The sequence below is a fragment of the Galeopterus variegatus genome, unplaced genomic scaffold (genome assembly GCF_000696425.1).
Source record: "Galeopterus variegatus unplaced genomic scaffold, G_variegatus-3.0.2 Scaffold692, whole genome shotgun sequence".
Classification (NCBI taxonomy): domain Eukaryota; kingdom Metazoa; phylum Chordata; class Mammalia; order Dermoptera; family Cynocephalidae; genus Galeopterus; species Galeopterus variegatus.
Window position 1 is genome coordinate 137,029 of NW_007726803.1, and position 19,192 is coordinate 156,220.

General features: G+C 34.0%; 1 protein-coding gene across 2 annotated transcripts in view; it reads right to left on the reverse strand.

Moving 5' to 3' along the window:
* The window catches only part of SLK (STE20-like kinase), a 56,501-nt gene that overhangs the window by 18,707 nt on the left and 18,602 nt on the right, over nt 1-19,192 (reverse strand). For both annotated transcript variants that reach the window (XM_008571497.1, XM_008571496.1), the window contains exons 2-11: nt 13,278-13,442; nt 11,336-11,384; nt 10,846-10,995; nt 8,025-8,097; nt 7,733-7,927; nt 7,105-7,186; nt 5,985-6,113; nt 4,303-5,661; nt 1,445-1,575; nt 1,104-1,227 (exon numbers count right to left, since the gene is read on the reverse strand). In XM_008571497.1, coding sequence (XP_008569719.1) covers nt 1,104-1,227; nt 1,445-1,575; nt 4,303-5,661; nt 5,985-6,113; nt 7,105-7,186; nt 7,733-7,927; nt 8,025-8,097; nt 10,846-10,995; nt 11,336-11,384; nt 13,278-13,442 — 2,457 coding nt within the window. The remainder of the gene's footprint in view (nt 1-1,103; nt 1,228-1,444; nt 1,576-4,302; nt 5,662-5,984; nt 6,114-7,104; nt 7,187-7,732; nt 7,928-8,024; nt 8,098-10,845; nt 10,996-11,335; nt 11,385-13,277; nt 13,443-19,192) is intronic.

Consider the following 19,192-nt stretch of genomic DNA (forward strand, 5'->3'; position numbering starts at 1 on the left):
TACGGGCGCGACACTGAGGGTTGTGATCCGTTGCCGGTCATGAAAAAAGACAAAAAGGAAAAAAAAAATTATAAATCTAATCTTTCAACAAAAGACTCCTATTTATATAATGCTCAAGTAACACTGAAATTTTGGATGTAAGTACAGTCAAATATTTGTAAAAGATATTTTCCTTTTTAAAAAAATTAAAAACAAAATATTTTAGCAACTACTGGGGGAAAAGAAACAGTTCTTATAAGGTTCTGGAAAACAGAAATGTAACTACTATAAAAATACTCAGTGAAAACAAAAGTTCATTATTTCCTTAGGAATTCTCAGTTACGACCTAAGACATGTAATCAACAATGCCACACTTCACACACAAGACAATCCTTTAACACTTAAAATTACCAGACATCAAGAGGACTATGTTCAAAGTATAAGTACTATAACATTTCAAATGATTTTTTTATTAACTTGTATTAAGCTAGATGTTCAACATAAGTTACTGAAATATTGTATCACATTACTAATTCCTTTTCCAACTTTGGACAAAAGGTAAAAACTGAAGTGACAATTACTTAGTGACAACTACCCTTGACTAGTCAGCACTGTTTTCTCAAGCAGCAGTGAAAAGGGACATGGAGGCTTAAATGTAGGAACCAAAGAAGAAAGCATATTTTGAAAAAGCCCTGTAGAAGTCCTAATATCCAGCCAAGTTTGAAGACAACTGCTCTAGATTGGCTTAAAATCTTGGATTCCATGTCTGAAAGGTCGAATTGGAGCACTGAAAAATTACCCAGCAATAGGCACATCTAAGAATTCTATAACCGTCTACTGGCTTCCGGATTCTAAGTTTTCATGGCAGATTTTAATGAGAGAAAAATAAAGACACCACCTGCCACACCATAAATCAGTGATAGGAAGACTGGGATGGAAGATCCTTTCAAGAAAAAGGGACCAAAGGGAAAAAAAAGGACATCCAGAACACCAAAAATATAAAGACATATCACAAAGCCTGAGAAATCCAGCAATAGGAAAACAAACTCTAAAACTCACTGGTGGTTTTTTTTAAACACTAAATTTCATTATTAACAAAATGTTACAAAAATCTAAGGCTTTACCATCATTTCTTGCTCAAAGCGCCGGAAAATTTGTTCTCGTTGTTGCTGCAGTTTGCTGTTGAGCTGTTGTTGGGCTCTCTGCTCTTCTTTTTGAAGAAATCTTAATTCCCGGAGTTCCTGACGTCTGATAAAATTTAATGGTAATAATAGAGGAAGACATCAAACATTACATCTTTGTAGTAACACTTAAAAAAAAAGCTTAAAAATTTTTAAATGGACAAGTTGTAAAAGAATAATCCAAAATTGGCCAAGAATTCATCCTTGTTTCTATATTCTTCAGATTTTGCTGAGACCGAAAAGAAGTCACAAACCCATTTTAATTATGATGTTTGTTTACTCACCTGAGAAACCTCAATTCTTCAGTTTTGGAATCACTGTCTGTAACTATCTTTGACGTTGTTACACTCACTTCTACACCATCAACAATAAATTTGCGTGTTTTCTTCAATGTTTTCTTTTGTCTTCTTGTTTCCTGAGTGAGATTTTATTTAGTTAGGCTTTGTATAGGGAATACTGAAGGTAGAAAACATTTTCTTCTTTAAAAAAAAGCAAAAAAAAAACTGAACAACCATGAAGACACATGAATAAAGTATGAATATAATGCAACAAGACATTTGTGAAACCTGTTGCATTAGCTTAAAGCTCATCTAACTCACATTGACCTTACAGATAAAATCCATTTTTAAAGAGAAACTATGCATTTTGATGATGTGCACATAGAATTTTTATGATACCACAACATAATTAGGCACAAGTGATAATGATCAACTCACATAAATGACTAATTAGTATAACTTCTACATGTTAACCATGTTTTCTTTATCTTTTCACTCTGTTAGGTTCTCAGATACCTCTGATATTTTACTGTCAAACATTTAAAAATGAATTTCTGGGGCTCATCCCTTAAAGAATCTAAATAAATAGGTCTGGGGTGGCTGGGAGTCTTTTTTTTTTTTTTTTTTAATGACTCACATAATTTTTAAACACTGCCAGGACTGGGAATTCAAATCTATTTAATCAGTAACAATAATATCAACATCCCTCCTCCATCTCAAGGCCAGAGATGGACGGGTGATTTTAAAGTTACTAGAAAGGCAGCACCTCTACTGCACCCCAAAAGTACCATATCTGCCTGCTAGCTATTGCCTAATATTATTTATCAAGATCAAACTCTTCATTCCTCAGTTGGTATCCAAAACCTTTTAAATGCAAATAGAAATAACGGAAGTATAACACTCCTACAAATACATTTTGATAAACAAAGTGTTAGGAGCAGATAACTTTTGATATGGGGAAAGGGACTAGAAAGCAGAGGAAGCAAAAGTGGAACAAGAAAATACTAAACTCAAGATGCATCAGAATTTTAAACAGTTTGTCTTTGGCACCTTCCAATCACCTTTCTGCAACCTCTTACTGTGTTGTCTCCAGGGTTCCAGTATCTTCACACTGCTCTCCCTAAGCCCTGAACTATAGGTACCCTATCCAGACCTCCTGTAAAATCTACAGTTGGCATGCTCCAAAAAATAGCTCTACCTCCCCTTAACCTCCAAACTTCACATTTTTTCAGGTCCTACTAAAGTTCCACAATTTAAAATCTCCTTAATTCTAGGGCCAGCCCGGTGGCACCCTGCTACAGTGCGCCGCTGGGGAGCGGGGAGGCGCTCCCGCCGAGGGTTCGGATCCCACATACAGACCGGTTCCCGCTCACTGGCTGAGCGAGGGGTGGGAGCAACACCGAGGGGTGCGATCCCGTTGCCGGGCCCGGTCCGGTACAGGCGCGACACTGAGGGTTGTGATCCGTTGCCGGACACGAAAAAAGACAAAAAAAAAAAAAATCTCCTTAATTCTAGGGCCAGCCCGGTGGCACCCTGCTACAGTGCGCCGCTGGGGAGCGGGGAGGCGCTCCCGCCGAGGGTTCGGATCCCACATACAGACCGGTTCCCGCTCACTGGCTGAGCGAGGGGTGGGAGCAACACCGAGGGGTGCGATCCCGTTGCCGGGCCCGGTCCGGTACAGGCGCGACACTGAGGGTTGTGATCCGTTGCCGGACACGAAAAAAGACAAAAAAAAAAAAAATCTCCTTAATTCTAGGGCCAGCCCGGTGGCACCCTGCTACAGTGCGCCGCTGGGGAGCGGGGAGGCGCTCCCGCCGAGGGTTCGGATCCCACATACAGACCGGTTCCCGCTCACTGGCTGAGCGAGGGGTGGGAGCAACACCGAGGGGTGCGATCCCGTTGCCGGGCCCGGTCCGGTACAGGCGCGACACTGAGGGTTGTGATCCGTTGCCGGACACGAAAAAAGACAAAAAAAAAAAAAATCTCCTTAATTCTCACACAAGTATTTGCATTTTTAAAAGAGGCTGATTATTAAATCAGTGAATGAATTTTGGACTGGTGGAATATCAGTCAGTTAAACAAAGTAGACTGAAAGAAGAAGAAAATCCAAGCAACACATGTAATAATTCTGGGCAGACAGGCAAGCTGATCAGTCATGCCCTGGAGTCCTGTCCCTAAGGTCAGTTTTCCTAGGTTATTTCTGCTTTTCAGTCTTCTCTTCTGCCACGTATCAACCCAGAGTCTCTAAGAAGTATTTTCTGAAGGTATTGGAATTCCATGGAATCTTTTGTTACAAATATTGATTCTTGGGATCTACTCCAGGCTCCCCCTGGTAACTCCAAAGCACACTAAAACTTGAAAATTATGTTCTAAAAGCTCCAAGTGTTCTTGGTTTTAGTTTTTGGTTTTGTTTGTTTTCCCTACAACGGTTTTCATGGCAGTAGCAATGGTTATGACTAAGGCAGCAAGAGTGGTCATCTGCATGGGCCAGTTTACACCCTAAACATGCTTAAAAACAGAATGTTCTTTCAACTTCTCAATTCTTTCATTTATTATTGACTCTTGCTAAAATTGCATCTGGATATGTGCAAAGAACCTCAATCACACCAAGCAACTATATCATACTGTTTATCTATATCAGGTTTGCAAAACTAGGTAGGTCCTACCAAAAAACTTAAAGATTACATCCAAAGTCTCTCTCATTGGTTCTTTTTTAATTGACTGCCTTCATAGGCCATAAGAATTTATAGAGTTAATATTACACTTATTTAATGCTGTTTTATTTTCAAGACATCAGTCTCACATAAATGCTAAGTTACCAAAATGATAAAGAAAAACCCAAACAAAAACCTGTGTACACTTACCTGTAAAGATATTGATCCACTGTCTTTACTTTTACTTAGGAAACTAGAGATGGATAAATTCAAGTCAGCACTGCTATTATCAGCAGTGGAGCCAGTGCCTGAATCAGCATCATTTTCCTTTTGATTCTCAGATTCAGGTAGTAGAATGGTTTCAGTTTTTGATAAAGCACCTATTTCTCCTTTATTTTCTGCATCTTCAGAGTTAATATTAATACTGGGTATCGGAACAGGCTGAGGTTGACTGGGCTGTGAAGCTTCAGTAACTTGAGGTTCCATTTTAATTGGCACTTCATATGGAATTTCTTTCTTTCCTATATCTATCTGAGTAGTGACTTTATGAGCATCCCGAGTTTCACTTCCTAAAGCCTTTTGGTCAGTATCAATCACTGCACTTCTGACCTCTGTTTCTTCAGTGCTATTTGTCTCAATTTCATTTGTCTCTGGTTCCTCATTGGTCTTCAATATCTTCTCTAAACTGTTGATTACTGGTTCGTCAGTTTTACCTTCGACAGATTTTTTATCTACCTCATTAGTTTCAACTATTTCTTTAGTAGGAACTTCCTCAGTACCACTAGCCTCAGGACCCTCCGCAGGATTATTTAACTTCTGGCCTATTTCCACTCCTTCTTTCGCATCGTTACTCTGACCATTACCAGCACTGTTTTCAGCTGCCTTCTGGGCAACATCTACTGCCTCATTTGTTCCCACCACATTGCTTATATCGCTGATCACATCTTCCTGAGTTTTGTCATCTTTTCCCAATCTCTTTTGGGTGTCTTCCTTTGTAAGCCCAACTTCACTGTCAATTACCTGAACATCTGCCTCTTTTTCTCCAGTCTCTTGAGAAACTAAATCCATTGTCTGAATAGTAGTATCTTTAATTTCTTCAGATTTTATAAGTTTATTTTCAAACATCTGTTGCTTTTCCTGATCCCTTTCTTCCTCAGGTTTCAGACTATATTCAATATTTGACTCTAATGTTATTATATTATTCTCTTTTCCTTCACTGACTGAATTAATGTCCATGGTTTCTTGGTCTTCTGTGTCAGAAGGATTTTCAAGCTTGGGTCTCTTCTCTTCCCTCCCATTCTCCTTGATTACTGTTGTTCTGTTATGGAGTTCAGTCACAGCTTCTACACAAGCATCATTAACATGTTCATTAACACCCTCCGCAGCCTTTTCAGGTTCATCAATGGTGGGTTTTTCATTAGGAATTTTGTTGATAAATTTATCTTCAGAAGTATTATGTTCTGTTTTTTCTGAGACAGATTCCAAAATACAAGCATTCTGTGAAAGTTTATCTTCTTCAGAGCTGGCGATACTAAGGTCAGAGGAAGCACGCTTACTTGCAGGTATTGGCTAAAAAAGATTCCAAACATTTTTAGTGTTAAAACATAAACTCAAGATAGTGACCAAAACAATGTTTACAGATATATGATGATTTAATATCTTTATTCAGTAAAAGGTGAAGTTATAAAAATAATTTAAAGAACTGCAGTTCTTCACATAATTAGTATAACGAAAATGGGTAGCAAGGAGCAACCCTGCTATTAATCTTCACCTCTAAAATAAAAGGTTTTTGTACTGCCACCCGTCAATTAATCCTTAGATACAGGTGCAACCACACCTCAAAACCCAACTCTAAAAATTAACTAAATGGAATTTCCTTTCTAAATACTGACCAGAGAATTTTCTGTTTCCTCCTCATCATCTTCCTCTTTGCCATCTTCCACTTCTTCTGTTACTTCAGCCTTTGCCTCTGCAATCAATTCTCGGATTGGTTTGTTGGAATCAACAGTAACAAAGGGATGCTGTTGATCATTAAAAAGAAAGCACTCAATAACAGCTGAAATGCTTGTAAAGAAAGTTTTAAACACACAAAACACATATTCTTATGTGTTAAAAATATAAATATACGGGCAGGAAAAAACCCTCAGATAATGTTACATGTAGGACAAGTGTGGAGCAAAAGTAGGAATTGCCTGCAACTGGATCTGTGCTTTCTTAAGAATCCGAAGCAAATTTATCAAAAATGACATAACTTATTATATGAGGGTACGTCAAAAAGTTCGTGAAAAGACTCATATTATCTTTTACTTCTATCTTTCCATGAATTTTTTGAAGTACCCTTTTATCTGGATAGTAGTACATGTACTTTTCTGTATGCTTGAAAATTTCATAATTGAAAATTTAAATTAAAATTTAAAGTTTCAAATCAGTACATTATTATTTCTTGAAAAGTAACAACAATCTATATAAATCCTATCACAGCCTCAATAAAAAACAAATTACGAAAAGCTTTAGAGTTCTGTTAAAAGTGTCTAACAACACCTGTATTTTTGACATGGTTCTAATGTTCTTGAGAATAATATGACATTTTATTCATCTCTGTATACTCAAAACTTAATGTCTGTCACAGAGTAAGGTCTTCAAAGGGGGGTAGTGAAAAAATAATAGAAAGTGTTCAAAATTCAACAATATTTACTTTAATAAAAAAATTAATTAGCTCATGAACCTTGCCCTCAAGGTGCTTGCTTTCTAGTACTGGAGAGACATAAAGGAAGTAACTAACAAAATGAAAAGAACATAATCAAACTGAATCAAAACACAGGAAGAATGACTTATAAGCTGAATGCCTGTTAGTAACTGCAGCACTTATATTTATAAAGCAAATGTATGTTGACTTTCCACAGGGAAAAAAGTGAAAAGAGAGCACACTGAATGAATCTGAAATTGTATTCTTCTTAAAGAGATGTTAAAACAATTATATGATTTTCTGTTGTCATATTCTTCTTATCTTACCTGCAGCAGCTGAGATGTAGTCCACCTAGCATCCACATTCTTTTCCAAGCATTTCTTTAGAAAGTCCTTAAAATTTGAAGACCTTCAAAATAAAATTTTAACAATGATATTCTATTTTACTCTCTTGTTAACCAAAGCAAACAAAACTTCTTGATAAATTATGCTTAAGTTTCATTATGTATGTAATAATATTAATTCAACAGAAGAAAATGAGCTAATGAGAATATTAAGATTTTATAAAATTTATTCATCTGTAAATATATGTCAGACATATATATAAGGAGGTCCACAATTTGTCATTGAGATATAGCCATATATTAACAAGTATGCCAAAATCAGAAAAGTTCTTCTAATAAATTCCACAAATATAAGATCAACTACACATATGCCTCACTTTCTAATAGTAAAGAAAATACCTTTTTCATGCAAAACTCCAATTATTCATATTCTCAAACATATGGGAAAAGTTATTTATGACCATTTGTGGTCCTTAAGGAAAACAAACCAACAATCACTTTTCTAATTCATATAATCTTTGTGCCACATATCCAAATTTAAATGCCCTTGGAAAATTGGGAGAATAAAACATCCAGTTTTGTTTCTTAAAAAGCTTCCTTTAGAATATTACCATTTTGATGGCTGTGCTAAAGTAGGGGGCTCAGATTTTGCTATTTTTAGCAGCACTCGCATAGGATTTAATTCATGATGAGGTGGTTCTATCTCAGCCATTTCTATTAAAGTGATACCCAGAGACCAAACATCAGCCTTGTAGTCATAAGGTCTGTCCTTAGATGTTTCACACATGACTACTTCAGGAGCCATCCTGTGAAGACACAGAATTGAAAGTTAAGGTGATTAACTTAAGTAATAATAACTGCTAACATGATTAATACTATAAATTGACAAAAATGAATACATACCAATATGGTGTGCCAATAAAGGAATCTCTTCTTTGAATTGTCCTCGTGTTTTTAGCTGATACTCCAAAATCCGCTTGATATAAACAATCACACAAAAGTATTAATGACAGTTTTTAAGCATAGTTCATTGTATTCAACCAGGGCGGGGGGAGGCAGGGGATGCATTTCTAGTCTTTAATAAGGCCACTCGTATTAAATGGCATGTTAAATAGAAAGAAGTAATTTCTCTACCATCTTAATCTTGAGCATCCTCTTTCTACCACATCCCCAAAAAAAACTGCCAAAGAAAAGATTCCATTATCAATACAAGGGTACTACAAAAAGATCATGGAAAAACAGAATTAAAAGATAATACAAATCTTTCCATGAACTTTTTGAAGACCCCTCATATATGGACAGTGAAGAGAAATGGTACTTAGAAGGTAAAACACTATTTCTTACCACTAGGGCATCATACACTTAATACCACCACCTTTATACATCTTCAGATGACAAATTCTTCAGAATTGAAAACAAAAAATACTAACTTTAAAATAGATTATCCACTTCAAAAGAAATGCCAATGACTACTATATGTTGCAATTAAATTAATAGATGTAAACATTTTTTTCAAAAGTGTGTAAAATAGAGATTATACCAAATAGTGTTTATGACAGCATATATTGCTAATTGCCTCATAAAACTATATTACAAAGAAAAAAATTGGGAATTTACATATTCTGATTTAAATTACAGAGAACAGCAACATTATAGCTTTATCAGTTGTTCACATCACCTTTTCAGTTTGGAGCTTGGACAACCATTAATAGCAACATAAAATTGTTATTGTTGCATAATTTACCTCATGCCATATATAAACAAATTTTTAAAGTTTCACATCTGATGCTACAGTCCTCAAAATTGAATAAATAACAAAAATCCAGTATTTGATGCTCATGCCTAAAGAACTGGCACAGATTATATGCTCAATAAATGGTAGCTACTATTATTAACCATATTCATAATTTTAACCTTCGTGATACTTTGTTGTAGAACTCTTAAAACTCATGAAATTCTGCCTTGTATTCTAATCATCTGCGTCTACTATACGGTTCTTAAGCATAGGATAGATCCATACATCTGTGCTGCAGAAATGAAAGGTACTCTAAGTATTTGTGAATTAACAAAACAGAAAAATAAAACTGTTTAAAATGTCAAATAATGCAAAACTATTTTGAGATTCCCAAATGTTCAATAATATACTTATTTTTTTAAGGTATACAATGTTTTACACAAAGGTAAGTTCCTACATTCAAATAAAATTTTAATACATTTACAGAAAAGCAAGCCCCAAAAAGAGATCAAAACTATAACATATGATTTTGAAATGAGCTACAAGTCTTTAAAAAATGATGAAAGACATAAAACAGTAACACAGAATTAGAAAAAGTCAGAAAAGTGATAGAACTCAAGAAAAAATTAAAAATTAAAGAAAAAAAAAATCACTTGAATCAGTGTTGCTCAACCTTTCTTTCATTATTACCTCCCCACCCCACCCCGAAGCCTCTTCATTTTTTCCTAATCCCCCCCATGAAATTTTAATGCCATAGATATACTGTATATCTGTCCACATAATGTGGGCCTTTAGAGGGTCACAAGCCATTGTAATATCTCAGGTTTTTTGCCTCCAAAGAATCAATTTTGCCCTCTTGGGGGTTATACTGCCCCCATGAGAATGCATGCCATAACGTAAAGAAAATAAAGATGGAGGGGGAACCTAAAGAGGCTTAAAAGAAAAATCAAATTTTATATATGGGCAAGTTTAAACTCTAACATCTTGAACACAAAGTCAGAATAAAGTGTGAGAAAGGGAGGAGCAATGACTGAGATAGGCATCTGGGGTGCCTGACAGAGTTTTATTTCTTCACCTAGGTGGTGACTACAAAGCTACTGTCTACAAAGCTAAAAGGTCACTAATCTATATAATTTTTTGTGTGGTTTTCTGTATCTTGATTTCACCAAAAAAAGGCTAAATTTCAGTATATCATCTGTTTAGATGTCAGGACAAGTAAAATGAAATGGCTATGATCATTGGTATCAACACAACCTTTGAATATATTCTGTCCTTTTAATATCCTTCTAAAATACACAAATTCAGATTTCATCACTAGATTTTTTTAATTCATATCAGGTATACTACAAGAGGGCTATATCTTCCATTTGAACATACATATATATGAAATTAATTAATTTCCTATCTAAAATCTACATCTCATTCTTATGTAGATAATCATTTAGTCCTTCAGTATAAAAAACAAAATTAAAAGTTCTTGTCCTTATACTTATTTCAGGTATCCTTTTCAGGCCTAAGGTTACCTTCTTAGTCTAGCCAAAATGCCACAGCTTTAAATAAAAGACTATAAAACTAAACATTAAAAAAAAAAATCCACTAGACATGAGTTTTAGAAATGAAGATAACACTGAGCTAGCAGTTTTACATACTATACTGTATTCTAAATGTAAAATATTTACAACTATTAAGTCTACATATAAAATTTTAGGGGAAGAAAATTTTAACCAATGTTTAAAAAGCTTGCCTATTTGAAAATAAAAATCCATCCTTTCTTACTTTCTTTTTAAAGTGTCTTTATGTTAGGTGTAATATACTTAGGAATTCTGGGAGTTAATGAATATTTATCCAAGAAAGTGTTTGAAAAAGCAGCATGGAGGAAATTTCCACGTCTCACATATTTCAGTAGTAATAAAACAATATTAAGTCACATACATACAGGGGAAATCTCAGAGCACAAATTCAAATGTTTTGCTTAAATGAATAACTTACCCAATTTAATATCTCCATCTAAGGTAAAAAGAATGTTGCCCGCCTTTAGATCTCTGTGGATGATTTTATTATCATGTAAGTAGTTCAATGCCTCTAAAGTCTGCTTGCAAACTACTTGTATTTGGGACTCAGTTAATGGTCTCTCAAGTTCTATAAGGGAAAAAGTAAACAAATCTGCATTTTTATACAGTGAAAACATATTAGCAGGCTATATACCTCTCTGTATACCACTGCCATTGAAGATCATATACAGTGAATTTATTGTAGAAGAACTAAATATCTAGAAAGAATACTTTCTTGACATATTATACCCAACATTTCATTTGAGAATTTTATTACAATTATCCAAAAATATAAAAATATAATTCAGTTGATTCCTCAATTTATTGAACTTCATTCAACAATTATATATACTTATGTATAAATGTTTGAAGTTCATTTATTTTTATTAAGTATTAGATATAAACATAAAGGACAAAAAGGTATTTACCAAGCATCACAGCATCTACTGCTCCACCTGCACAAAATTCAATGAGGATCTGCATGCAAATAAAAAAGCACATGTCTAAAACTACATTGAGTTTCAGTATTTTTTCTTTAATTTAGCAAAAAAGAAAAAGGAATACCTATCAAATAATCTGAGAACACTATTGTACTAAACATGAAGATTTCTTTGTCCAAGAATTACAAGTCTTAAATGATACACATTCAAGAAAGCACAGAGAACACATTGCAGAAGTGCATTTTTGTCAATAACCACTTTTAGTGTTCCTGCTTCTCTAAAATTATTAGGCACAAATTTTTATTCAGAATTTTTATTCAGTACAGTATACATATCCATTTTGTCACCACTGAAAGATTTTATTACATTTTTAAGGTAACTATTGTGATTTAAGTGATCACATATTTCTTTTTTAAAACTTTATTAATAAGAATAAATCCTGAAAATATATAGAGACTTCTCTTAGTTTAAAAAAATAGAAAAATTTTTTACAAAAGCTTCAGATCCTACCTCAATTATTACTTGCTGACAGATGCCTACCTTGACCTCCCTGGTAAGATATAATACCATGCATCCTTCTTTCTTAACCCTTATCACACAGTTGCGATTTTATATTTATTATGACTCTTTAATTAATTAATATCTATGTTGTCCACTAAACTTACCCTCGCAGTTGCCCAAATTTTTATATTGCAATAGTCCCAAGTAAAGATCGTTTATATTTATTAAATTGTCTAGGAGTTCATTTTTATTATAATCTTGGAAACATTCTACTAGAGCCATGAACAACTATTTTAGAAGATATCACACTAATAATAATTATAGGTAATTTTTTGAAATAACATTTTAACCAATTGTGTAGGTTTCTGTTTTCCCCTCAGTATAACACTTTATTTTTTTACAGGTGCTTGCTAATTACAAATTATTTTCAAATTAATTATATTATTTGAAAAATAGCACTAATAATAATTATAGGTAATTTTTTGAAATAACATTTTAACAAATTGTGTAGGTTTCTGTTTTCCCCTCAGTATAACACTTTATTTTTTACAGGTGCTTGCTAATTACAAATTATTTTCAAATTAATTATATTATTTGAAAAATAATTTGGGAGGCAGATCCTTCCTATAGATGAGTAAATAGGCTCATAAAGGTTAACTGACTTATCCAAGCTCCTAACTGGCAGCATTAGAATCAAAAAAGGTAGGCCTTTTGATTTCCAGTCAGGTATGCCTTACACTACTTATTCTTCTCTCATAACACTGTGCTTTTTCCTTCAAGGAGAAAAAACTGAAACTCCATTTTAAAAAGCCCTCTTGTGTTGGTACAGAGTAAGTGACTGACTTGTTATTATAAAGAATATTATGAAGAATATTAACATTTTATTTCTATATTTATTTGTACCTAATATTTTCTAAAAATGAACAAAATTTATATATACAGCCTTAGCCACTGCATCACACACTGAAGTTGAGCCTGATAATATATAAGATAAATATTTAATATTTCTAGTATCTTACAGTTTATTACATGATTTACAAAAAGTTTAGGTAAAAAATTATAAGCAATTTCTAGGAAAACAAAGAAACAAAAAAATGTTAATAAATTCTTAAATTTAAATTACGAACAAAGAAATCTAATCTCATATTTTAGGAAATTTAATACTCTTAATCAAGTTTCTCCACCTGGATCCAATGTCAAAACAATCATGATGAAACTGGTAGTCTGAAACATAAATCTGAACATCTGTTGAAACTAAGGATAATTATACCGTTAATGACTCTCTCATCAGCAAATCAACTATCATTCAAGTAACATAAGTAACCAAATAGAAGAGCTAATTCATAAAACAGGCTTTTACCACTCATAAACCTCTTTAGGACAATTAACTCGTTTTGGCTACTCCTACAGATCAATAGAAAATACTTACCCAAAGATTGTTCTCATAATAGAAGGCATCTAGAAGCTTGACTATATTTGGATGATCACAAGATGCTAATATATCAATCTCAACCATGTAATCTTCAAGTTCTTCCTCAGATTTGGTATCAATCACCTTTGCAGCAGCTAAAACACTGGTCTCTTTATTCTGGGCCTAAAAATGAAAGTATCAGAAGAGTCGTACTTAAAATGCACACTTTTTCAATTTAATTTTTTATTTTTAAATACATTTTATTTCTTAAAGCAGTTTTAGGTGCACAGCAAAATTAGGCAAAAAGTACAGAGCTCCTTATATCCCCTGTCCCCACATATGCATAACCTCCCCCACTACCAACATTTGGCACCAGAGTAGTACATTTGTTACAACTGATGAACCTGCATTAACACACCATCACCCCAAGTCCACAGGGTTTACATAAGAACTCACTCTTGGTTTTGTATATCTATAGGTTTCGACAAATATATAATGACATGTATCCATCATTATATCATACAGAATGGTTTCACTGCCCTGAAAATATCTCTGTGCTCTACCTACTCACTCCTCTCTTCCCTCTGACAACCACTGATCTTTTTACTGCTTCCACAGCTTTGCCTTTTCCAGAATGTAACATGGTTAGAATCATACAGTATGTAGAACTTTCAGATTGGCTTCTTTCACTTAGTAATATACACTTAAGGGTTCCTCGGTGTCTTTTCATGGCTTGATAGCTCATTTCTTTCTAGAGCTGAATAATACTCTATTGTTCAGATGTACCACAGTTTACTTATCCATTTACCGACTAAAGAACATGTCAGTGGTTTCCAAGTTTGGGCAATTATGAATAAAGCTGTTATAGGCTGGCCATTTAGCTCGGCTGGTTAGATCACAGTGTTGTAAGACCAAGGTCAAGGGTTTAGATCCCCTTACTGGCCAGCTGTCAAAAACAAAAACATGCATATGCAGGTTTCTGCACAGACATGAGTTTTCAGCTCATTTACGTAAATATCAAGGAGCACAACTGCTGAACTGTATGGTTAAGAGTATGTTTAGTTTTGTAAGAAACTTCCAAACTGTCTCCTAAAGTAGCTGTACCATCTTGCATATCCACCAGCAATGAACGAGAGTTGTTATGCATCCTCACCAGCATTTGCTTTCATCAGTGTAGATTTTCATGTCTAATAGGTGTGTAGTGGTATCTTGTTTTCAATTTGCAATTCCCTAATGACAAATGACATTGAGTACCTTTTCATATGCTTATTTGCCATTTGTATATCTTTGGTTATGTGTCTATTCAAATCTTTAGCCCATTTTTTAATTGGGTTGTTTGTTTTCTAATTGCTGAGTTTTAAGTATTCTTTGTATATTTTGGATAACATTCCTTTATCAGATATGTGTTCTGCAAATATTTTCCCCCAGTCTGTGGCTTGTCTTATTCTCTTGACATACTATTTTTAAAAGACAGACTAAACATAAATATTAATTAATGCACGCTATGTACTGTGCTAAGTGCTTTTTATGTACAAAGGACAGGCGGTGTTTCAAATTACAGGCTCTAATGGGTCATACTGCTAGGGTTCAAATTCTGATTTTGCCACTTAGAAGTTTTGTTGCTTGGTGCAATATATAAAACTCCTGTTTTAGTTTCTTTCGGCCCATGGCTCACTTGGGAGAGTATGGTGCTGATAACACCAAGGCCATAGGTTCAGATCTTTATATAGGGATAGCCGGTTAGCTCACTTGGGAGAGTGTGGTGCTGACAACACCAAGTCAAGGGTTAAGATCCCCTTACCGGTTATCTTTTTTAAAAAAAATTTTTTAAGGTGTAATTTTATAAAAACTACGTTATCAACTTTCACATATTGATATCTATATTAAAAATACCTGGAAAGTCATCATCAGTGAGGATGATGAAGTTTCAGGAACTTTTGTCTTTCTCTGTATTTTTCATATTATTTGAATTTTTCTAAAGGACATCATTTTTATAGAAGCAATAAAGTACTAAAAAAAGATCACCATATGAGAGATTTTTTAGGGACCTATTATCTAACCTTGGAGGTGATGAAAAAAACAAAGCAGTTATCAGCTTGTGGGAATTTTCCTAAGTAGATTACTGCTAAGTTTTACTTCCTTTGGGAAAAATAGAGGTAAAAAGTAATACTATTGTTTAGGGTTCAGAGAATATGTTTTAGATAAAAAGATAACTTTATACTGGTCAATCCTACCACTCTAGAAAAATATTCTAATCTACCATAGTTTATCTAATCTAGGATACCTTTTAAGATGACCATTATTTCATATTCCATTAAGGAAAAACAAATGCTAATTAAACTATTATAATACTTTATCATCTAGAATTTTTGTTATATCTTTTGAAAGGGTTCTTTTCAACATATTTAAACACAAACTGTTACCTAAAAAATTAACTACTACTTCATATATAAGTCAACTCTTTCTGAATCACTTTTTGACTCAGTTATCTAATGTCTGTGTTTTTCTACACAATTCTGCCCGTTTGGCCATTAAAAGCTTGCATGATGCAGCAGTTCTTAAGAGCACTCTACTACTGTCTCCAACTACACAATTTGGCCATTAAAAGCTTGCATGATGCAGCAGTTCTTAAGAGCACTCTACTACTGTCTCCAAGATTTTCTTTGAAGCCATTGACTCCCATTTGGCAAGTTATAATGCTGATCCTTTCTTTATCTTACCACAGACACTAAAAGAAGATTTTAAGATAACAACCAAAACACACATTCTTTCTTCAAAAGGTCCTTAAATAGTTCCTTGATCGAAATATCAAGGAGTTGCACCTGTATGACATCAGGGATACAATTAATTTCACAAGGCATAGAAGGTGACAGATATATCATGACCATTAGCTGGTCAAGAACAATTATAAGATGGCATCAATCAAAAAAATTCATATCCCAATTTCCCAATTTCAGAGATGTAAAAAAAAAAAAGTCTGTAATAACCTGTGAAATACGATATTAAGTTTGTCTCCCTAAAAAAGATACTACAGTTGAAACAATAATAATTATAACTCACCCTCCCCAGAAGCAGAGGAAATAAGCCTGTGAGATGTTAGCCTTTCTCTCATCATTTTAACATAACACTTTGGGAAGAAAGAGAATAAAGGGAATCTGTCTTTGGAGAGGAATAAAATAAAATATGAGCCCCCGTAGAAGACAAAGGATATTGGGGGTGAAGTTAAAAGCCATCCTGCTTTTGCATGCTTCTGTTGATTTCCTGAGAGATTTTAAAGGTCTATTTTTTACTTGTGAATGAAATGACATGATGGGAGAAAAATGACTAACACTAGATAATCTCTAAAGTTCCTTGCAGTAACAAATTCTGTTTTCCATTGCCCTAGATGTACTGATTAAACCAACAATGGTATTACTTGGTTTAATATATAATAAATAAAAGTGACATTAGAGAGTATAGTGTCTCAAATTATTACTTGAAAATAACTTGATTAACTCATCAGAATCTGGTTCTAAAGAACTCAAAAATCAAAATTGAAATAAACATTATTCTTTAAACAAATATAATTGGGATATAAAGTCTTTAAAAAGGCTTCATCTATCTAATATCTAAAGGTCTGAAAATTCTTTACAAGACTTAATGAAATAACTAAACAAATGTTAACAAATACAAGATTGGAGTAACATACCCAGATATTAATTTAAAACTATAACTTTTGTTGATAAAAGGTTTTCAAACATCAGTCATGATCACTTAAAGTCACTATATTTTTATTTTCATAAATCATCAATAGAGCTTTGCCATTTTACATAAACAAATAGGGGGCTATAGGGAAACATAACTTATTTGAATTTTCTCTAATGTTCTAAATGAAGTAGGATAAAAATTACACCCTCTTATATTACCTTGTTTCAATAGTAGTTACTTCCTAGGTGATGAGAATAAGAGTAATTTTTAAATCTTCATTTATTTTCTTTCTACATTTCTACATTTTCTAAGACTATGTAATATTTTTGTAATGAGAGAAATATATTTTGATAAAACTGTCATCTGAAAATTGAAACACCAACACAGAAAATAAAGGCGATTTTAGTCCCACAGAGGTGTTAGTCAAGCAAAAGGGTTGGGGGGGTGGGGAAGGATAAACACAAAAGGAATTTAAAAAACAAAGAATAGAGAGATTAATTCAATCACTTCAGTACTCACTGGGACTGTTTCTTGTTGATTCGGATAATTTGATCTCAAGGTTGAAATCTAAAAGGTATTCTTCCTCCTCACGAAAAGAGGTAAGACCCTAAATGTCCAGTGTATAAGGACATTTGACCACAACAAAATATAAAAACTGAACACCCAAATCACTGTTCTTGAACATCTACTACATGAAAGGCATTGGCCACGGCTGTGGAAAACACAAAAAACACCCCAGTGAAATCTGTTCTAGGAAAGAAATACAACATAAAAATCTATTAAAGTATGATCAAGAGTTGATCTGCTATTGTTTGAGGAACCTCCATACCACTTTCCATAGAGGCTGCACCATCTTGCAGTCCCACCAACAATGTGTGAGAGAGTTCCTTTTTCTCCGCAACCTTGCCAGCATTTATCGTTCAGAGTCTTTTGGATTTTAGCCATCCTAACTGGGGTGAGATGGTATCTCAGTGTAGTTTTGATTTGCATTTCCCGGATGCTGAGTGATGTTGAGCATTTTTTCATATGACTGTTAGCCATTTGTATATCTTCCTTAGAGAAATGCCTACTTAGCTCTTTTGCCCATTTTTTTATTGGGTTGCTTGTTTTTTTCTTGTAAAGTTGTTTAAGTTCCTTGTATATTCTGGATATTAATCCTTTGTCAGATGTATAATTTGCAAATATTTTCTCCCACTCTGTTGGTTGTCTTTTAGCTCTATTAATTGTTTCTTTTGCTGTGCAGAAGCTTTTTAGTTTGATATAATCCCATTTGTTTATTTTTCCTTTGGTTGCCCATGCTTTTGGGGTTGTATTCATGAAGTCTGTGTCCAGCCCTATTTGCTGAAGGGTTTCTCCTATGTTTTCTTTAATAAGTTTTATTGTTGCGGGGTGTATATTTAAATCCTTGATCCATTTTGAGTTGATTTTAGTACATGGTGAGAGATATGGGTCTAGTTTCAATCTCCTGCAAATGGATAACCAGTTATCCCAGCACCCTTTGCTGAAGAGAGAGTCCAGACCCCAGTGAATAGGCTTGATGCCTTTGTCAAAGATCAAATGGCAGTAAGTGCGTGGGTTAATTTCAGGGTGCTCTATTCTATTCCATTGATCAGAGTCTCTGTTATTATACCAATACCATGCTGTTTTGGTTATTATAGCTTTGTAGTATAGTTTAAAGTCAGGTAGAGTAATACCTCCAGCTTTATTTTTTTTGCTCAGCGTTGCTTTGGCTATTCGTGGTCTTTTGTTATTCCAGATAAATAACTGTATAGTTCTTTCCATTTCTGTGAGAAATGTCATAGGAATTTTGATGGGGATTGCATTAAATTTGTATATCACTTTGGGTAGTATGGACATTTTCACTATGTTGATTCTTCCAATCCAAGAGCATGGGATATCTTTCCATCTTCTTGTATCCTCTCTAATTTCTCTCAGTAGTGGTTTGTAGTCCTCATTAGAAAGATTTTTCACATCCTTGATTAACTCAATTCCTAAGTATTTTATTTTTTTGGTGGCTATTGTAAATGGGCAGGCTTTCTTGACTTCTCTTTCTGCATGTTCACTATCGGAGAAAAGAAATGCTACTGATATTTGTGTGTTGATTTTGTATCCTGCTACTGCACTGAAATCATTTATCAACTGCAAGTTTTTTTGTAGAGGCTTTGGGCTATTCGAGATAGATCTACCATATGACCCAGCTATCCCACTGCTGGGAATATACCCAAAGGAATAGAAATCATCAAGTC